We start from the raw sequence: 19,802 nt of genomic DNA on the forward strand, positions 1-19,802 counted from the left end.
TTCTTTGAACTATCGATCAGCGATACTCACACTGAGGCTCACGAGCCACAAGTGACTCTCTAAATGTGTCTCCTGAGGCTCTTTGCTGCATGTTATTAAAACACTGTGTGATTTAATTATTAATCAGTTTAAGTTATTAAATAATCAAGAGGCTTTTACTATGTTGTAAACCAATGGTAGTTGATAAAATAGTAATACTTGGTCAGTCATTTTGCTGTGAGAATATATATGTAAAAATGGTAAACGAAACAATGAATTCACACTACTGTGGCTTTTGGGTAATGCTGATCGCTAATTTGGCTCCTGAACCACTGAGATCCGAGTATCACTGCTGTAGATCATTCTGAAAAAAGATGCTGTGCTCAACGTAAGAATAATAAACTGTCAATCATACTAAAAAGTGAAGTATATGATTGAAATGGATATTTCGTTACCTGCTAAGAAAGAATAAAATCCCATTAATTTTTCTATTAGAACGCCCCATAAAATCAGAGTGAGAAGGTGTCATTTGGCACATTTTCACAATTTTTTTCTGCTTACAGGTTTCTTCATGTCCAGCCAGCTACCACTGTAATATGGTGCCCTAGCGTGTCTCATTCTTTAACATCATTGCTATAAAAAAAAAATTCAACTTTGCTGTAGGATAGAGCAAACTATAAAAGGTTAGGTAAATGCCAGCATTTACAATGTGCTGTCCCTGTACTTCCTGTTCTACAAGGTTTACATTATTTAATGTCTTTTTGGTCAATAATGATGGCAATGCAGACTGCATGGGCACCATGCTAGGAAGTTATATTTATGACACAATCAATAAAGGATTCCATGTCCAATTTTCCTTCTCACTTTGGTGTTCCATCCACTGCGTGTAATACGTTGCTTAAGATTTCCACTATTCTACCTATTCTAGGTATTTATATGGCCCCCATTACTATAATATCTAAGTAACTCACAATTTTTACTATATGTATCCTCACAGCATTCTATGAAGCAGGAAAATACTACTATACTCATTTTACAAGATGGGGAACTGAGGCAAAGAAAAACTAAGGCCTTCTCTACACACATTCACAAGTTTTAATTTAATTGATTTAGTTAAATTGGCTAAATTAAGCTAGTAAAATCTGTGTGGATGCTCTTTTTTCAATCTAACTTAAAATCTGTTTCCAACTAACTTAAGCTAAACAAAACAAAACAAAGACTATTATAGCAGAGATAAGAGTATGCAAACATCTATATCAGAAACAAGAGTGTCCAATACAGGAGTTTGCACTAGTTGAACTGTATCATCAGTTAAATTCACATATGCGACCTTCCCAAGGAGACTAGGCCTAAGTTGCTTGCTCAAGATCACACAAAATATCTAATAGAGCAAAGAACTGAACCCTGGTCTCGAAAATTTCAAGTCACAGGCTTGTGTCCTAGTCACTGGGACACATGCCCTTTGTTCCAATCATTTTATCCTGGCCTAAGGTCGAAGTCCTTGTACTGTTCCCATCATATGATGTTTTAGAAAATGACTTGATACACAGTAGTTGCCGTCTTCTCTCTTTTTAAAAGTATTTAACATATACTTATTATTGGAACACACATTTGACTGGAGGAATTTGGTTCTTTCAACCAGTAATACAAAATTGAAATCAGAGTATAAAGCTATACTCAGAAAATATAAAAATATGTATTTATTTTTAAACAAAGAATAAGCACATTAAATAAGGCTCTAAAAGGTTCCATATATGTTTCAAGGACACAAATAGGAATGTGGAGAATTATATTTAAGTTAATAACAGTAATGAATCCCATAAGAGAGAATGGGAGAAATCTACCTCCAAAGAGCTACGATAATGGATTTCAACTTAAATCAGAATTGAATTTTAATTGTCTCAGATTATTTATTTCCAGATTCTCATTTCTATAATATGATTATGAACAGAGAGAAAGGAAAGGAGGGGGGGAGGGGATGACATGACACAAGGAGAAAGAAAAAGCAAGCATGGAAAATTTTCAAAGATGTGAATTCATACATTATCCCTCCTACAAAACTGACTTCCTATACTTTTAGTGAACATGTTTCATGACCCATACTAAATCATGTCACCCCTACAGCCCTTTATTACTCTCCCTAGATGGTGACTCAATATGTTTTAACATGCTTTCATTTGTCAATCTGCTAGAAAAGATATAGTAATATTTATTTAAAAGTGAACACAAAGTGTCCCAGAAGTTAAATTAAACCACGTCAATAGTATAAGGGAAGCAGATAGCAACCTTTACAGTTAGGATGCCTAACATTTTCCATCAAGGAATTTTTTTTTTAAATTAATTAATTTTAATGGCAATGATTTGTGTACTTCATGAAAACTCACTGTTTTAGCAGTCCCTTATGTAATTTTGATATACCCAAGGACGACAGCAAGTGACACTTGTAAGTAAATATGAAATAAAGTACTAACCCATCCCAACAGAGGCAGCACATTTAGTCTGGTCTTTGATTTCGGTGCGGATAGCATTTGCAAATTCATCAGGAGTCAGTCTGGTCTCTGCAAGGATTTCAGTGATATCTACTAGTGCTTCATCACAACTGACTGCTTCGATGTTATGAGTATAGCTAACAATACAAAGTAAAGGAGGTGAAACAGCAGCAACAGCTCACCATCTGTTAAAACAAATATGTAGCAAGTAAAGTCTTCCTTTTGTGATGGTATTTCCCTGATTTTTTTTATTCTCATTATCCCACACAACTTAAACATTTAAAAATATTAATATAGCAAATTATAGTAACAACTACTGTCTAGAACTAATTTCAGTATGCATCATGCTTTTAAAAGATTACTTAGAAAAGGGAAGTTAAATATTTTATTCTTCACCTAAAAAGAACTGCCCCATATTTTCCACATTCAAATGAAATAAAGACACACAATTTTCTTTACATTTATTCCAAAAAGATTCAGTCCTTGAAAATGAGTGTCTAAAGAAATGATGCTATCTTGGAAGGACAGCAGCACCTACAACGCTTGCTAACTGAAGGCCACAGTCTTCTCCCACTAAAGTTAGTGAAAGTTTTGACACTAACTCTACAGGAATCAGATGTTGATCATTTTGCAGGATTTGGCCTCAAGATACCTCATAGGGGCAATCTCAGACTAGGCTGACTACCCTCCATTATAAAAAGTTACTACAAAAGCAAGATCTGAGATGGGAATGGCTTGGAAAGGGGGGGGGGGGGAGAAATGGGGAAAACAGACCCATGAAGATGAAAATCCTAGATCATTTAATGGTATTTGGGAATGCGGCAAATGAAAACATGCCTGATCACTGCAAAAGATTATACAATACATAATACATTTTACCTTGCCAGCGTTTCATACATTGTCTGTGTAACTTCTTTGTATGCATGGAAGTCATATGGAACTGCTTGAAGACTTGGACATAGCTGTTTTGCTTGGCCAAAAAACATTCCATTCTTTACACCAACTCGTCTAAAATCAAATAAGTTACTCAGACCTTCCCTTTTCATAAATTCCAAAATATCAGATATTTACAAGATGAAGTGTCTGTACAGCACAATGCTGTCCCAGCCCATATCTAGGGTTCCTAGATGCCACAGTAATACAAATAAATAATAATAATATTCATACCTTCCCACACCATTATTCAAGACAAAGAACATATATACAGGAGTTTTTTCCACCCATGTAAATGGTCCAACTGATGTGAAAAGTGACTTGCATTATAGTAATTAAATTCAGTAATTATAGGATTTTGTTCCATGTGTCTCAAACAATGAACAAACGTAGGGCAAGTGGGACTATACACAGTAGCTGATTTTAAAATTAAATATTTATTTAATTTATCAGGTCCCCTAAAGACAGAGCTTGCCATCTCCTCCAAGCGATGACAGAACATGCACAACATTACAACTGTGCACAACATTACAATTCTACTAGAACATGGAGAAGGAACAAGGATCAATGTGGTTTATTTTATTATAATGGCACATTTTTGTAAATGTATGTATTGGGCTATAAAATAAATACAATCTTTGCAAAGACAAACCATTAAAAAAATCAAAACTCATCTGCCTTAAAATACTCTAGCCATGATTTCATGGTGGTAATGAATGCTAGGGTATTATTTGCCACAAGTAGAAACCAATATATTATATATCTTTGAGATTATATTTAAAACAAGTTACTGTAGGTGCTGGATGTTCCCAGCTATTTGGGGAATTCAACACACAATTTGTGCAAAAAGTATCATTAGATTTAGTGATCACAAACGGTCAGGAACTTAATTTTATGCCTCATCTGAGTCAGACCTCCAATAGACAAGGTTACTTATACTGTGCAGCAACTGAGGTTCTTTGAGATGTGTCCCTCTATGGGTGCTCCTCTGTGTTAGGAAGGGATTGGTTCTATGGCTCCCAGTTGCAGATGAGGATCTATTTCGTCTCGTAGAACGGGTTTGTGTAAAGAGTCCCTGAAGAGGGACGGGTGGGAGAGTGGAGGATCAGAAAGGGCGTATCCTTCCCTGATTATCTCGAGGACCCACCTGTCCAAGGTGATTAGCCTCCATGAGGGAAGAAAGGGGACTAAGCGTTTGCTAAACTGATGAGATGTGAAAGATAGTTGGTATGACTGGAACATGGGGAGGCTTCTTGGGGCCTCAACTACACCTTCAAAATTGTTGCTTAGCTAGAGATGCATGTGAAGAAGCTCCTTGAGGAACATTCTGTCTGTGTCTGGCAGGGGGCTTTTGTCATCAGGGATGAGTGTCATACTGAGGGGTGTATTGCAATCATTGGGATCATGGAGGAAGATGATATTTCCCCGGGTGTTTCTTCAATGCTGGTGTGTAAATGCTGACTGACTGGAGAGTAGCTTGGGAGTCTTTAAGGGAGTGTAGGGAGTCCTCCGTACACTCAGCGAATGATTTGGGACCTTCAAAGGTTAGGTGCTCTATTGCAGTTTGTACATCTTTAGAAAAGCCCTAGAAGTGAAGCCATAATGCCCACCTCATAACAATGGCAGATGCTGTGGATTGGGTGTCTGCAGAGTCCAAAGAAGCTTGCAGAGCTGCACTGGCTAAGAGATGTCCCTCAGAGACGAGTGCCTCAAGTTATTCCAGTTTTTCATCAGGAAGGTTTTTGCAGAGTTCCTGGATTTTTGAGTAGTTGATGCAGGTATATTTAGCCATGAGAGTCTTGTAATTAGAAATGCGGAATTGGAGCATCGTGGACAAATAAACTGTGTGTCTGAACAGGTCCAGTTGTTTCCAGTCTTTTATCATGGTGGGTAGGACAAAATAGTTATTGACATTATTTTTCCTGCACAGCATTGACAACCAGGGAATTCGGGGTCGGATGAGTAAAAAGAAATTCCAACTTCTTTTCGGAGACATAATATTTTTTGTTCATCCGCTTGCAAGTTGGTGGAATGGATGCTGGGGTCTGACAGAGTATTTTTGCCAGATCAAGGATGGCCTCATTAATAAGGAGGGTTATTTTATAGGAAGAGGATGTGTTCAGAATGGTGAGCAGCTTATGTTATTGGTCCTTCTCCTCCTCTAAAACAATCTGAAGAGTGTCTGAAATCCTGAGAAATAACTCCTGAAAGTTTCTGAAGTCGTCAGCTGCAAGAGGAGGTGGAGGCATGATAGCCTCATCTGGAGTGGAAGAGGAGAAGTGGAGCGGCAGTGGAATGTCCTCTTCTTGCTCTTCTTCCTCCTTGGATATAGGCAGAGGCTCAGCCTGTGTCAGAATGAGAGGCAGATGAAAAAGGCAAAGATGAAGGCCTTCGGCTCCAGTCCGTGGGAGGGTTCCCAAACGGTGCTCTATACATGGCACAAGGACCCCAGTATGGCCAATGCTGAGGGAGCGGCACATGGAGTTGCATCTACAGTGGTCCATACCAGGGACCTGGTGCAGTGCTGGCTTGCATGTAATGTATAGAAGAGAACTTGTGAGGTTGTGAGGGTGGAACTGAGTACTCCTCGTCCTCCTCTTCCACATTGCTAGGAAAAAGAGGTGCCATCCTCGAGGAAGAGTGATGTGATTCTAGTGACGAGGATAGCAGTGGAGGTAGGTCATGTCTGAGGAGTGGGAACTCAGGTGCTTCAGAGACAGACAAGTCTTTGAGGTATCAACACTCCTGTGGTGGAGGAAATAGCATTATCGGTATTGATGAATGTTTTGGTGCTGAAGGAGAGGTGCAGTCTCCTGAGTAACCAGCAGATGGGGTTGTAGACTTACTCAGTGCCAAGGTCTTGCTCAGTGCCGAGGACATAGTTGGAGCCAATGTTTTAGTTGTCTCCAACGTCTTAGACAGCGCCAAAAAGGATGTGGGCACCAGCAGTTTTGTTGGTGCCATGATGCCTGAAGTAGATCTGATCAGCACGGCTGGTGCCAGTTTCAGTGGTCTTACATCTCAGTCTTTAGCACCGAAAGATGGTGCTGAGGGCTGTAAGTCTGCCCGGGTATGGTCCTTGGACCATTGTTTGGTGCTGGCGCAAGAGGTACTCAGGTGGGATATGGAACTATGTCCCCTCTTCAAGGACGCCAAGGCAATTGACCTTGTAGGAGATAGAGTTCTAGCAGGCGGCATCTCAGCGGGTGACAAGGGAGCACATTTTTTTGCAACTGAGTGGGGAGAAGACGACTTTCTTTTGGAAGGAGGTAGCGAACAGGAGTTGGCAGATGGCCTGGCGGAGCAGAGGACTGTGGAGGGGAAGTGTCTGAGCCGTGGTCTGAAGCTGGACGCAGTGACTTCTCCATAAGAAGAAGTCGCAAGTGAATGCCCTGAGTCTTTTCTGACCCTGGCTGTCGAAAGTCATGGCAATAGGAACACTTTTGTGGTATGTGTCCCTCTCCCAGACAGTGAACACACTGCGGGTGGCTGTCCATTACTGGGAAGGTGGCCCCACAAGAGATGCACCTCTTAAACCTGGGAGATCTGGGAATAAGGATGAGGGGAAAAAGCTTCCCGGTCAGGGAGGGCAGGAAGCAGGAAACAAAAATCTAAGTAATGGAAAAGGAAAAAACAAAAAAAAATTTACACTTTTTAATAGAGAAAAGAAGAAGAAATGCTAACTAAACAAAAACTGACAACTAAGACACTATCTACTGAGAGAATAAGACTCTGCTGCAGATTTCATCCAGACCAAAGGCAGTAGAGAAGGAATTGGGAGAGAAGGGGTGGTTGGACCACACAGCTCTATATATACACTTCCCGATCACAGCGCAAGATGGGAGATGCGCATGTGCGGCCCAACAGGCACTACTCATGAAGATCTCCGATCCCAGGTGTAGGGGGTGCAGCTGCACCTAGAGTGGAGCACCCATAGAGACATCATTCGAAGAAGAAGAACAATGTTCCTAATGCCAGGAAAAAACATTGGTTCTGTTTCAGAGTGAAGGATGGCATTAAGAGTGAAGGATTAAATCAACAATACCACTTTGTATGGAAGCTAGGATTTTCTTTAGAGGCTTTGGCCTAACTGAAATATGCTTAGCTTGTGAGAACTGATTAGCTCACAACTTGAAACATGGCATTCAAGTAAAAAGGAATACTGCAAAGAGGGAGAGGAAACACGTTTTCCCTTCTTGTATGGTGCGCCTAGCATAACTTATTTAAATGTAATTTTCTGAAACAAAGACTAAATGTTCCATATTTGGATGAATTTAAGCAATGTAAATAGATATTGTACCTGCTATCTGTAAGCACTGTATGACAGATTTACAATCAAAAGACATGACAAATAATTTCTACCTACCTGGCTTCATAACTACATGATGCAATTTCAGCCATTGATAAACCAGAGATATCCAAATCAGCTCCATTCATCTCTGCAGAATCTAGATTCTCCCAGATTGAGGAGTCCAATTTATCAGGAACTCTGTTTTCTGCTTGGAAAATAATATTTTATATTTTGTTCTTACATTATTGTCTTAATGATTCAAAAGACTTATTTCATTCACAGATAATCATAATGGATTACAACAGAAATGTTTTCAGTAGTTTCTGTGCTCATGTTTTAGGATGAGGAAATTGTTTACAATATATTGGTTCATATATCCTACAATAATTTATTAGGTCAACAAAGAACTTACCCATATATTAACATCAATTTATGGGGCAGATCTCCAGAGAACAATAAAATATGACAATACTGAAGAATAACTATACTTTCTTTTTTTCCACAATACCTGAGACCAACTTGTAGATGGCTAGTGGCCAACAATATAAAGACTATAATAATGTGAGTTGAGAGAGCCTTCAATAACCTTAACATGGTTGTAAGAAAAGATTTAACTGACAAATTCCTGAGGTTTCTTTAAGCTAAAAATCACATCCTATAAACTAAATGCAAGACACTCAAACTTATCAACCATTTTCCTGAACAAAAATATGCCATAGTTGCATAGAATTTCAACTTAAAATGCAATTCTACAGCTCAGCCTCCTTGTAAACTAGTACTGACATCTCTACTTTCTAGTAATTACTTAATCTAAACATTAAGTAACTTAATTTAGACACCTCAAATCAGAATTTTAGAAGTCAAATGAAATACCAAGAACATTTTCAGATCAGGAAATGAGCAAAAAATGTAAGCCGCACGCGTGCACACACACCCTTCACAACTTTCCACTTCATTGTTAAATTTATAAATATAAAGTTTCAGTTACTGGCCTCTGATGATTCTCTTATTGGGATTCATAAGCACCTGACTTGGTATATCATTCCAAACTTCTGATGGACCAAAATGATGCAATGCTAAATAAATACTCCAATCTCAGACTTTTAAAGAAGATGAGACAGATCTTTAGCTAATTCCAATAAATCTACTTTGAATGAACTAAGGCAAAAAGACCTGAGAATCATTCAAGCCAACTGAGTACTAGATACATATACAGAAATGTATGGTACAGAGATACAGAAAATTGAGATAAAGTAAAGCATTTTCTATTCTATTTTGTTCAGGTTCTTAATCTCTGCACATCAACATGATATCTAAGTATCTCTAGATAAATGCATTGAGTCTTAACTATAGATCAGCCAGAAAAATTGAGTAGCTGCAAAAAAACCAAAGCCCTGAAATCAAGAACTGAACTGTAAATGATGAAATCTCATAAGGACTAAAAGCTACTGCTTGCTTTAAAGGAAAAGTACTACTTAGATTTGGTTTTTATTATTGCAGTCTATTTAATACAATTCACCTTTGTAATATAATACAATATACAACAATAATAGCTGCACAGTGGCACACAGTCCAAAAATATTGTATAGCACTAACAGTTTACTGATAAACATTTTGAGTTTGAAAAGAAGTATGGTGCTATCTCCACATAAAGGTGGTTATCAGGTCAAAGAAAGTGTTGTAATGGGAGGCAGAGCCTGATTCACGTGGGCATCTGCCTTTCTATAGAACTTCTGCTAATTTACTTGTCTTTTTGTTTCTTAAAAATTTGTTTTAATGTTTGATGGGCTCATTCAGTTACCTAAGATGTCTGAAGTTGCAAAGTTATGAAGAGCAAAATTATGCCCAAAATAAAGATAAGAACGACAAGAACAATGAATTTAGTCTGTGCCTTCCTGGGCCCTGGCCTGAGATGTTGTTGTCATCTTGTCTATCTTCACTGGGCTCGCCGACTTTTTCCACAGCATAGCAGAGCAGATCCCCCCATGAGTTGATGGAGTCACTTCATGTGAAATTCCAGGCAATGCAGAACACATTGTCCTCACTGGAAGGCAAGGTAGAGAATCTTTCATCAAAGTTGGGAAACTAGACAGGAGCATGATGAATGTGGAGTAACAAATGGAGAAATCAGAGGCCAGGACCCAAAGTCTGTGTAAAAGAAATCGCTGAGAATAAATCTGTGACTAATATGATGGTTAAAACTGCTGCTCTTTGGAATGAAAACTGTAGATACTGGAGTGGAAGGAAAGAAAGACTATAAACATCCACATCTTGGGCATCGTGGCTAGGAAAAGAGATCACAACCTCTGAACTGTGTGTGTACACTAATCCCTTAGTTCTGAGATATGAATGTTAAAGAAGATATCAACATAGACCATAATTTTCTACCACTTCGGAAGCTGCTCCAAATTGGACATATAGGGTGAGAAAGACAGCAAATTTTAAATGTAAAAGATAAATAGTTTTGGATGAATCCAAAAAAGAAAAAGGAAGCATTGTATAAAGGATCCAAGATTCTAATGTTCCTAGATATTTGTCCAGGAATGGAGAACAAAAAGCAGGAACCAGTATCACTGAAGAAGCAATTTGCAAAAGCAATAGTTGAAGCTGAAGGATTCTGTACCTGGCCAACCTAAGTGAATCACAGGGATTTATATATTTATTTTTTTAAATTTGGAACATTATTTCTAATAAGCAAGTTCTGGAGAAGGCAAGATCAGAGAACAGTTTGGACAGCATGAGGCAGCAAACAAATGAAGTTTGCTCTATACTGGACTTCAGTGTAAAAATAAATTTACATAAAAAGAATACTTGGGCCCAATTTTCTTCTCATTTACACAAGTACATCCCCAACAGGTTGCACAAGTTTAACAGAACATAATTTGGCCTTTTGATATTTTTAGAAAATAGGTATTAGTTTGTTTCACATGATCCCATGTGCCTACCGGACCATATTTACATGCATTGCATGGCATAGTTCGTTTCTGTTGTGAAGTGCTTCACGTATACATTCTAGGATGTAGCAAAGTTAGAGTGGCCTATGCAGCTGGCAATACCACCTTTTCATTTCATGCTACAAAGTAATGCTCATTCATTTTCTTCTTCTCAAGAAGACAATCTGATACATTTTTATGAGAATCTATAATAATCTCTCTTGATATTTGTTTATTGGTAGAAGTTTGGTATGTTGAGACAAAATTAATAAAAAGAGGTTTTTTAAAAATGTAATGAGCCTGTAGTTAATAAGATATATACTTTAAAAAGAGTATTAGGAGGAAAAAAAAAAAAAAAACCCTTTGGCAAACTACAGGTTGTATAATCAGGCTGTATATTAAGAAAGAAAGATCTGCCTGCCTGCCAGTAAGGGAGGATGCTGAAGTAAAAGGACCGAACGTGTGGATTTCCAGAAAAAGCTGCTGCAAAAAGGAACAATCAGTTTGTAATATACTGAACCTGACTGAGACCCAATGAAATCTCACACACTGAATATCATAGAAGAAATACTGCTGAATTTGCTTATCACACACGGTATATTATTCTTAGCTAATCTACCTCAATTTCATCTAATTAGCTGGCTTTTCAAGACTTCTCTAAATTGTAACAAATCATTACCAAAACACATTGGCCTAGAAAATGTGAGTGTCTATGTTTAGAACTGTGCTACCAACTGTTTACTGACAAACTAGAGCACAACAAGGCTAAATTCCTAGCAACAGTAACTGCCCTTATTGTAAACCACTCAGTCTTACACATCCCATTATGAATATATTTAGAATCTAAGTTTTGAACATCCTGAAAGGTACTAAGAAAAGGTGGAAGGACAATGGATTCTATATTTTTTACATTCTTCCCATTTTAAACTGTGATTATGCTACTGCAAAATGACAAATACAAGACACATATTATGGCAGATACACGCTTTCCATTTGTCTTCCAAAATCTGCTTAATTTATTGACAAGGCCAACTTTCTACTGTTCACACTACAGAAACAACATAACGGTGAATCAAACTATTCTATTCTACTTTGCACATCAACAAAATTACTAATTGTGGTATAAATTCTAATCCAACACTATTTGTTGCTTCTGCTGCTGATATAAGAAGTGAAAAACAATCTGATTTCCAGAAATCAAACTGAAATTAAATGGTAGCAGTTAGAAACCTCTTTAGACTTTTAAACTGAGAAAAATAAATAAAATTGGAGAATAAATATAAAGCAAGTTATTTATTTTTAATGGGTCACTTTTTCCCCACACTAAACACATTTCAGATTGTGTAACACACCTAGTCTTAAATGCTAACAATAATTTATTGTTTATATTGCTACTTTAGAATACAAAATGTAATAAAAACAGTTTCTAAAGTACTGTGGGATAAGGAGAAAACCTTTAATAATCAATAACAGATGCCTGTCTTTTGAGAGAACAATCCTGACAGTGAGAGGATAGAATTGACTGAGTTCTTCAGGGGCTTTCCAGCAAATGAAATATTCTAAAAAGGAAGCTTCCTGAAGTCTAGAGGTTCAGACACATATAGCTCAAAGACTTACAACTATATTTAAGCAGCCAATTTCTCACTGGTAACATGCTGCTGTTTCTACAGTTCTCCTCTGCTTTTTCATAAGTCCTTTTATCAACCTTAACTTTTAATATTTTATACTAGCTCCTCTGTGATATACTATTACTCAGGTGCAAGTGATCACAGATGGTCTATATTAATCTTATTTTTCAAACAGGACATACACATTTACCAAAGCACTGTACTTTATTCCCATCTCTAACCAAAAAAAACAAAAACAAAAACAAACAAAAAAAACCACTACCCTAAAATATATCCCCATTCTCAGCAAAATGAATTAGCAGAATATCACGATGGCAAACTACTATGGAAGCAATTTATATTGTTGCCAGAGACCACTGTCCTGTCCAAAATTAATCTCTCTCCCTAAAGTCAACTCAATGAAAAACATTTATCCTTAAATGTTTTAACTTTAATATGAGATTCTTCATCAGCACTGTGATTTAAAATTAGACTCATTATTTGTACCTGCTTTGCCATTCAATATCTTATTCTGGTAATATTGCCATTCCAGCTGTGGGTTTGCACCTGGGCGAAGTGGTGCCCTTCCTGCACCTCTGTTGCTTGTTACAGCCACCGGTTTTCCTGTGGAGAATAATCAATTTAATTAAAGTCAGTATATAATAAACATTTACAGTAATAGCACATCAAGGCAAAGTTTCAGCAGATGTATACTTTAATTTTGTTCACTTTTTTCACCACCATCCTTTTCAACAAACACTGAAAATTCAGCTACAGTAGCTTCTGTATAAGGACTTGCCTACACAGAAGTTGCATGGCTTAACTAAACATCTGATATTGTACCCATTTAGTTGAACCATTGCAAACTCTATGCATTGACAGCTTACATCAATTTACCTTGCCCCTGTCATTTAACTAAAGTAAGCTAATATAAACCAGTGTTAAGCTGGTATAAAACAGTCCACATACAAAGCTGTAACAGTTTAACTAAAATGGTGCAACATCACACCACAAGCAAAGTCAGTCTTAACTGTGTGTTTAGACCAGGTCTAATCTCTGACCACTTTAGTCACCTCAAGTTTTCCATGCTTGTTCTCTCTCTCAGGCTGAATTTTTCTGGAACAGTTCAGCACAAACGGTTTGACAACTTCCACGAACACGTTTAAAGAGATTTTTTTTGTGTTCGCAAATCGTGCGTGTGTAATAAATTTTTAGAAGCTTTAGCCACTCTCTCCATACTTCGGAACAGGGATTTGAAATTCACCAGGGGGATACCTTTGGTGTCGGAGAAGCACATGCTTCCTTATGAAAATATGTCCAGATCTGGCAAACTTATAAACTTCTGAAATTTGCCATTTGCACAGTAGAGCTAGCTGCTAAAATCTCTGAACATTCCATCTGCACTGAACTGCATTCCATCTACCCCAATGAGCATGCAACCCTGCCTCAATGTCCCTCTATACGCATGTTCTCTCAGACCCCAGAGACCCTTTTGCATAGCAAGTACAAAGCAAGAGGTCTATACAGGCAGAGCAGAAAGTCTTTTGGTCTAAGAAAAGACGTACTGAGCTAGGACCAAGAACACGAGTTCTATTCTCTTGTTTTCTATTTGACAGCTCTTATTAAGTAAGGCCACATATTCCCTACTTTAGAAGATACGAAAGGATCATTCCTACAATTTATAGATGGGGTAAAAAAACAAAATCACTTTTGGTATCCACACTGCCTTTCAGAATGCTCGTGCCAAATCTATGATTATCTGCGCTGTCTGTAACCACGTGACCACTTCGCCCTTCCACAGCTAGGACTAAACCCAGGACTTCTGATTCCCAATATTTCTCAGCTCTCTGGCAAGCAGTTGTGCAAGACACTGGTAAAGGTAACTGCATAGTATTGCTACCAGTTACTCCTTTAGTTTACCAGGTAGAGATCTGTGCTGTGGATCTACAACTTCTGGGTTCATAGCCCACTGATTCATGCAGGAGAAGTTCAAAACAGTTCCACATGATGTAATTTCTATTTTTCAGGTTTATTCCCATCCCTGGGGGGGCGGAGGAACCCTAGGAAATTACAGTTAAAAAGTATCTTAAAAAGACCAGTAAGGGATGCAAAATCAGGCACCCCTAAATTAGGAAATACCTGAATTCAGACTGCCTATTCTTAATAATAATAAAAGATAATTCACAGGGCTCAGATATAGCCCAGCTGTCCCCCCCATTTCTAGTTTTGGAAGGGTTATGTATCTCTAGTTTTCACCTTTTCACACCTCTGGCAGCTGAGAGTGGGCAAACTATTTTCTTCCTTAGTACTAAATGCTGGAAAGGAAGCAATAAGGAGAATTCCACTTTGTCTCTTCCATGTGTCCCTTGAGTGTGGGGCACTGAGCAGCACTACCTGGCAATCTGAGAGCAGTGCTCTCATACCATCAAGCAAAGTTATTAGAAGAAAAAAACACTCACCCAATCAACTTTACTTGTTGTTAGCAAGTGCATTTTCAGTATTGTATACATAATTTTTGACATTTAAAAATATATGAAAACTGACCTTTGAGATCAGGTCTATTTCGAATACCCACTGATACAAAGAAGCAATCCATATCCAGATGCATTATGCAGCGCTGATGCTTGGATGAATTTAAGACAGACACATTACCTGGTATAAACAAATACAAACAAATATTTTGAAACCTAATTTTACAAATTTTTGCAGTACTCATGTTAGTCATCAAGGACTAATATAAATCATTTCTAAATACAGCAAAGCTTGTTATAACCTTTCCCCACCAAAAGGATACTATTACTATTAAACTGCCTTTAAAGAAAAAATAAATTTTGTACCATTCAAGGCTCTAAAAATAATAGAATGCAATATAACAACACTGTGGAAATGTAGTCATAAATTTAAAAACAGAGTGTAATATCTGCTAAGTGAGGCATCATACTCCATGTTATCCCTAAAATTCAATCTGCAATGGAATGCTTCTTCAGTTTTTGATCAGAGGTCATAGCAGTCTCTGAACAATCTCTTCTCTGTTTACAAGACAAGTGTTGAATGATTTTAAAACCTTCTCTACAATGGGAATTTCAGTCACCAGTGTATATACACAGTGCAAATCCTAGCACAGACAGGCAAAACAGCTATACAATGCAATTTACACTGATGCAGCTTATTCCTGCTTGAAGCTGGGGTAAGCTGCATTAGATCAATTGTCACTTCTAGTAATTTTCCCATGTACACTATAGGGTTTGAACTGGTGCAGTTACAGTAGTGGCTGGCCACCAGCCACTGAAACTGGAGCAAATCCCATGTGTGGACAATATCTAACACTCCATAGTGAAAAAGTATTTCACATAAAGAAAATTGAATTGCTTCATTTGTCAACTGGTAAAGGATAAGAGGAAATAAACTGTTTTTAAGGCCCTGTTTTCAGACATTCAATCATTTTATGTCATCTATCATGTCTTATCTTTTTTAAAGAAAATTATTGCTCAATATTATACAATTAGGGAAAATAAAAGGATACATAACAGATTGATAGCTTAAAGAAATAAAATCTCTATGACTAGAAGTAATGGTCTACCTTTTATCCTTAGTTAATTAGAAAGAATAGTTCTGCATGTTCAAGGAGATACTGCTAAAGACATAAGATGCAAAATAATATTTATGTAAAGTTCTGGTCATCTTGTTCTTTACACGCATGCCTTCAGAATGGCATCTATGCTGCAATATACTTATTAAGCCCATTTTTGTTCTAGATCAGCTCAGCTGAAGAAAGGTCACACAAGATTGCTTCTAACTCAGACAGACCCAACAGCATGTAGCTCTCTTGCTAACAAATTCTCATTTTGACTATAGCTCATTTCTAGCTGCTACTCATATTAGAAATCTTCAGTCTGAACTCTAAGAAGCAAGTTACATTTTTCTTTGAAAATCTAAGACCAAATATCATCCTGTTTGTATAAAGTGTTTATTCTCAAGAACTCAAAATAGCTTGACAATCTCTGAAAGAATTAAATAATTCTACAGAAAAGATTTGTGTGTACAACTGAATTTCATATTAAGTCACAATTTGCTTTTAAAACTAAAAACATGAAGAAGGCCCTTTAACCTTTGATTTATCAAAATCACGTAAGTAGCCATTTCACATAATCTGATAACTTTCTGAATACAGAAAGCTAAAATGTTTTGTCTGGATCAGTTGACTGTCATAAGAATGAAGGAATAGGATCCCTATTTAAGTAAAACTATATTAAACAAGTATCTACCTGTGTCAGTTATAAGTGCAGACCTGCCTGCTTTCAATTTTTTTAACTTTTCCCTTCCCGGAAAGACACCATTGTTTTTTCTCTGCAGAGTATTGACAAACTCTGTCAATTCACACTTCCATGTAGATATGTGATGCAGTCTTGAACGAGAGTAAAAGTCAGAAATAAAACTGCATTCTAAAGGTTTGGACACAGATGAGGAAGTGGCCTTGCTATGAGTAGGTACTGAAGTGCTTTTTGTGCTTAAAGGCCCCTGAACAGTGGAGTGGTGAGCACCATTTATTTTAGTATTACTGTGCAAAGTTGAAGATGAGAATGAATTACTACTCATAGTCCTATGTGGATTCTTTAAAAGGTCTGTGTTTTTGTTGCTTTCCTGCAACTGCTGCATAGTGCAGTCTCTAAAGTCAATGATGCCTTTTTCAGTCTTCCCCTCCTGCTGCACAGAGCTTGGAGAGAACCTGCTTGCAACTCTGTTGCCAGAGGGCACCATGCAATCCTGTGTCTGTAAGGCACTGGTAGAATTGTGAGTATGTCCATTAAAAATGGCAGTGCTGTCTCTGTGATGTTGAATTCCATTTTGTTTCCTCCCAGGAAAGACCTGCTCCAGGTCCATAAAGCCTAAATCTTCACTTTCTTCTTTCTCTTCCTCATTCCAGCTACTGATTCCATTGGCTTTGATCTCATTTTCAGTCTCATACGTTTTTATTATGCAATTTCTAAAACAGACCAGAAAATGTCATTTAATAATCTTACTGAAAACAAAGATACAATAAATCAATAAGTAATTTAAAAGTGTTTACATATACATATACAAATATTAAGATATATAATTAAAGTATTCTGAATGCTGAGATACAAAACCTGGTAGGTTATTAGAGGCAGAAGACTGTATGTCTTTATTACTAAATTTGAACTATGATCTTTCAGCATCACACAAAGTCAGTCTTTTCTGTACACAAACTTGCAGACTCACTATAATATTATTAATGTAAGAGTTAGAGGTCACTCCTGCATTAATCATGCTCTCCCATTAGATAAGGCAACTTTCTCAAGATTTATGATATGGTCTTTGGTCAAATCTGATAGCCTAAGCAACCTAATGATTTGGATTTTTATTTATTTATTTGAACATAACCTCTCCTTGGACAGTACTAGTAATGTAAGGCTACTGGAAGGGAATGCCTTCCATTTAATCCAAAGATGTAATTTTTTAATTCTTTATATAATAGAAAATGTTCATTGCACTGATCAAAATCTTATTTCTACTTTTTGGAGGAGGATTTAGAATAATTTGTTGAAATCCATCTGTTTTCTCCCTGCTAAAACCTGTCCAAATCTATAAACCCAAAATAGTCATGGCTTTTGGAGATTTGTTTTCTTTAAGCAACACTGGTTGCATAGGGATGTATAAAAATAACAACAAATGTTGTGCCACAGGTACATTAGCTATTTACTTTTACCTTGATACTATGAAGACAAAACTTTTACCTCAAAGAGTTACGCTATAATAATACCAATAAATATAGGTGGGATTAAAATTAGACTTGAAGAGTTAAATTGATTCTTGGTCTATAGAAAAATCTGTATACTTCCAAAAAAAGGCCATTAAAACAAACATACAAAAAGAGATTGGTAATTAGCTACTTAGCTACCTGACATGCAAATAAAACCAGAAAAGCCAATTACCTGTGATATCAATTCATCTAAGATTACTCCAGTTATAAACTACATTAAACATAACAATATTTTGGAATAGTTATGTGTTTGAGAAGTTATTTCCCAGTAGTACTGACTTAGAATCATTGTATACAGTAAATTTTAAAATTCAGAATGGTTATGTTAAACAGACATTTATAAAAATCTGAACATTCTTTTCATCCCCAAATTATTATCAATATAATATTAATTTAGGGATTAGGTGACTATAACATCTACAAATGAATGTAAGGAAAAAAATGTCTTGCATGTGCATACTATAGAAGCACTTTCATTTGTCACCAGCTATAGGTCCAATTCCATAATAAACTGAAACCCCCTTGAAAGTTATTACGCAGGATTAGGTCTACAATCTACTAAAACAAATATTAACTGACTTTTTGTGTGACATATAGGAACACAAACTGTCATTCCAAATCTGACCTGGAGTCCATCAAATGCAATATCCTGTCTCTGACTATAGCCAATACCAGCTATTTCAGAGGAAGATCTAAGAGACACCACAATAAAATAACCTGCCCCACAGGGGGAAATTTCTTTCTAAACTCCACTCCCTCCCAAAACAGATAGAGACGGACTTATACCTTCAAGCATTATAGGGTTTATTCCCCCCCTCAATTTTGTTCTTTATATTTTTAAAATCCTTTGTAATGCAACTAGTTTTTCTTATCCATATAAATGTCCACCCTTGAGTTTTGCTAAATTCTCAGCCATAATAATGTCCACAGGCTAGTTATGCATTGTGACATTTTAAAACTTATTTTTTCCAGCTATATTCATTTATACTTGCTCCAAAACCTTTACCAAAAGGAATAATTATGTCAATGTATTATTCTTTTTAAACCGAAGTCCTATTTTCAGTATCACTGATCAGATTCTCTTAATGTGTTCAACTCATATTGTTTCCATATAGCTGTGTGCTACACTGTGTCCTACAGTAGAAACATTATATAAAAGTGGACCAAGGTACTGGACTCAGAAATAGGAGACATGGGTTCTTCTAGTCCCAAGTCTGGGACCCTAAAAACTATTTCATCTCTCTGTGCCTCTGATTTTCCATCTGTAAAATGTGGATAATGACACAACCTCCTTTGTAAAGTGCTTCGAGATCAGTGATAAAATGCTATACAAGTATTATCATTTTAAACTGGCAGATCAATAGCTTTGTCACTATTAACAGACTGGAAACACTTACACCCTGCTGTTGAGCTCTTTAGCTATATTGCTAGGACCTGGCATGGGATCTTCAGGTTTGCATATAGTATTAAAGCTGAGACCTTTCTGAACACTTGACTGCTTGGTGTAAAGCTGATATGGAACGTAGGAGAGGAGACGTCCAGCTTTTATGCTGAAACAGAAAAGAAGAAGTTTATCACTCAAGGCTTTCAGAAAAAAACCCATAAACAAACACTACGTTAGCGATAAATGGCTAATACTTTGACCATTACAATTTGCTTTCTTGAGATACAGGATTTTCTCTCCAGTCCTTTAACTGTTTATATATTTCAGTTGTGTTACCTGAATCTCTAAAGAAGTTATGTATTGCACCTAAATGGGGAAAAATTGCTTAATTTTAAAAAAATGTA

At 36.9% G+C, this 19,802-nt stretch overlaps 1 protein-coding gene across 4 annotated transcripts in view; it reads right to left on the bottom strand.

The window, feature by feature from the left end:
* REV1 (REV1 DNA directed polymerase) overlaps positions 1 to 19,802 on the bottom strand; it is a 91,396-nt gene that overhangs the window by 43,101 nt on the left and 28,493 nt on the right. For 3 of the 4 annotated variants that reach the window (XM_067563553.1, XM_067563554.1, XM_067563556.1), the window contains 7 exons: positions 19,412 to 19,564; positions 16,498 to 17,216; positions 14,777 to 14,884; positions 12,740 to 12,856; positions 7,768 to 7,900; positions 3,348 to 3,476; positions 2,451 to 2,605 (listed from right to left, as the gene is read on the bottom strand). In XM_067563553.1, the coding sequence (XP_067419654.1) occupies positions 2,451 to 2,605; positions 3,348 to 3,476; positions 7,768 to 7,900; positions 12,740 to 12,856; positions 14,777 to 14,884; positions 16,498 to 17,216; positions 19,412 to 19,564 (1,514 nt within the window). The remainder of the gene's footprint in view (positions 1 to 2,450; positions 2,606 to 3,347; positions 3,477 to 7,767; positions 7,901 to 12,739; positions 12,857 to 14,776; positions 14,885 to 16,497; positions 17,217 to 19,411; positions 19,565 to 19,802) is intronic. The other variant, XM_067563555.1, reaches the window with a different exon arrangement.

The sequence above is a fragment of the Emydura macquarii genome, unplaced genomic scaffold (genome assembly GCF_026122565.2).
Source record: "Emydura macquarii macquarii isolate MOO-44397 ecotype Brisbane River unplaced genomic scaffold, CSIRO-AGI_Emac_v2 contig_2531, whole genome shotgun sequence".
Classification (NCBI taxonomy): domain Eukaryota; kingdom Metazoa; phylum Chordata; order Testudines; family Chelidae; genus Emydura; species Emydura macquarii.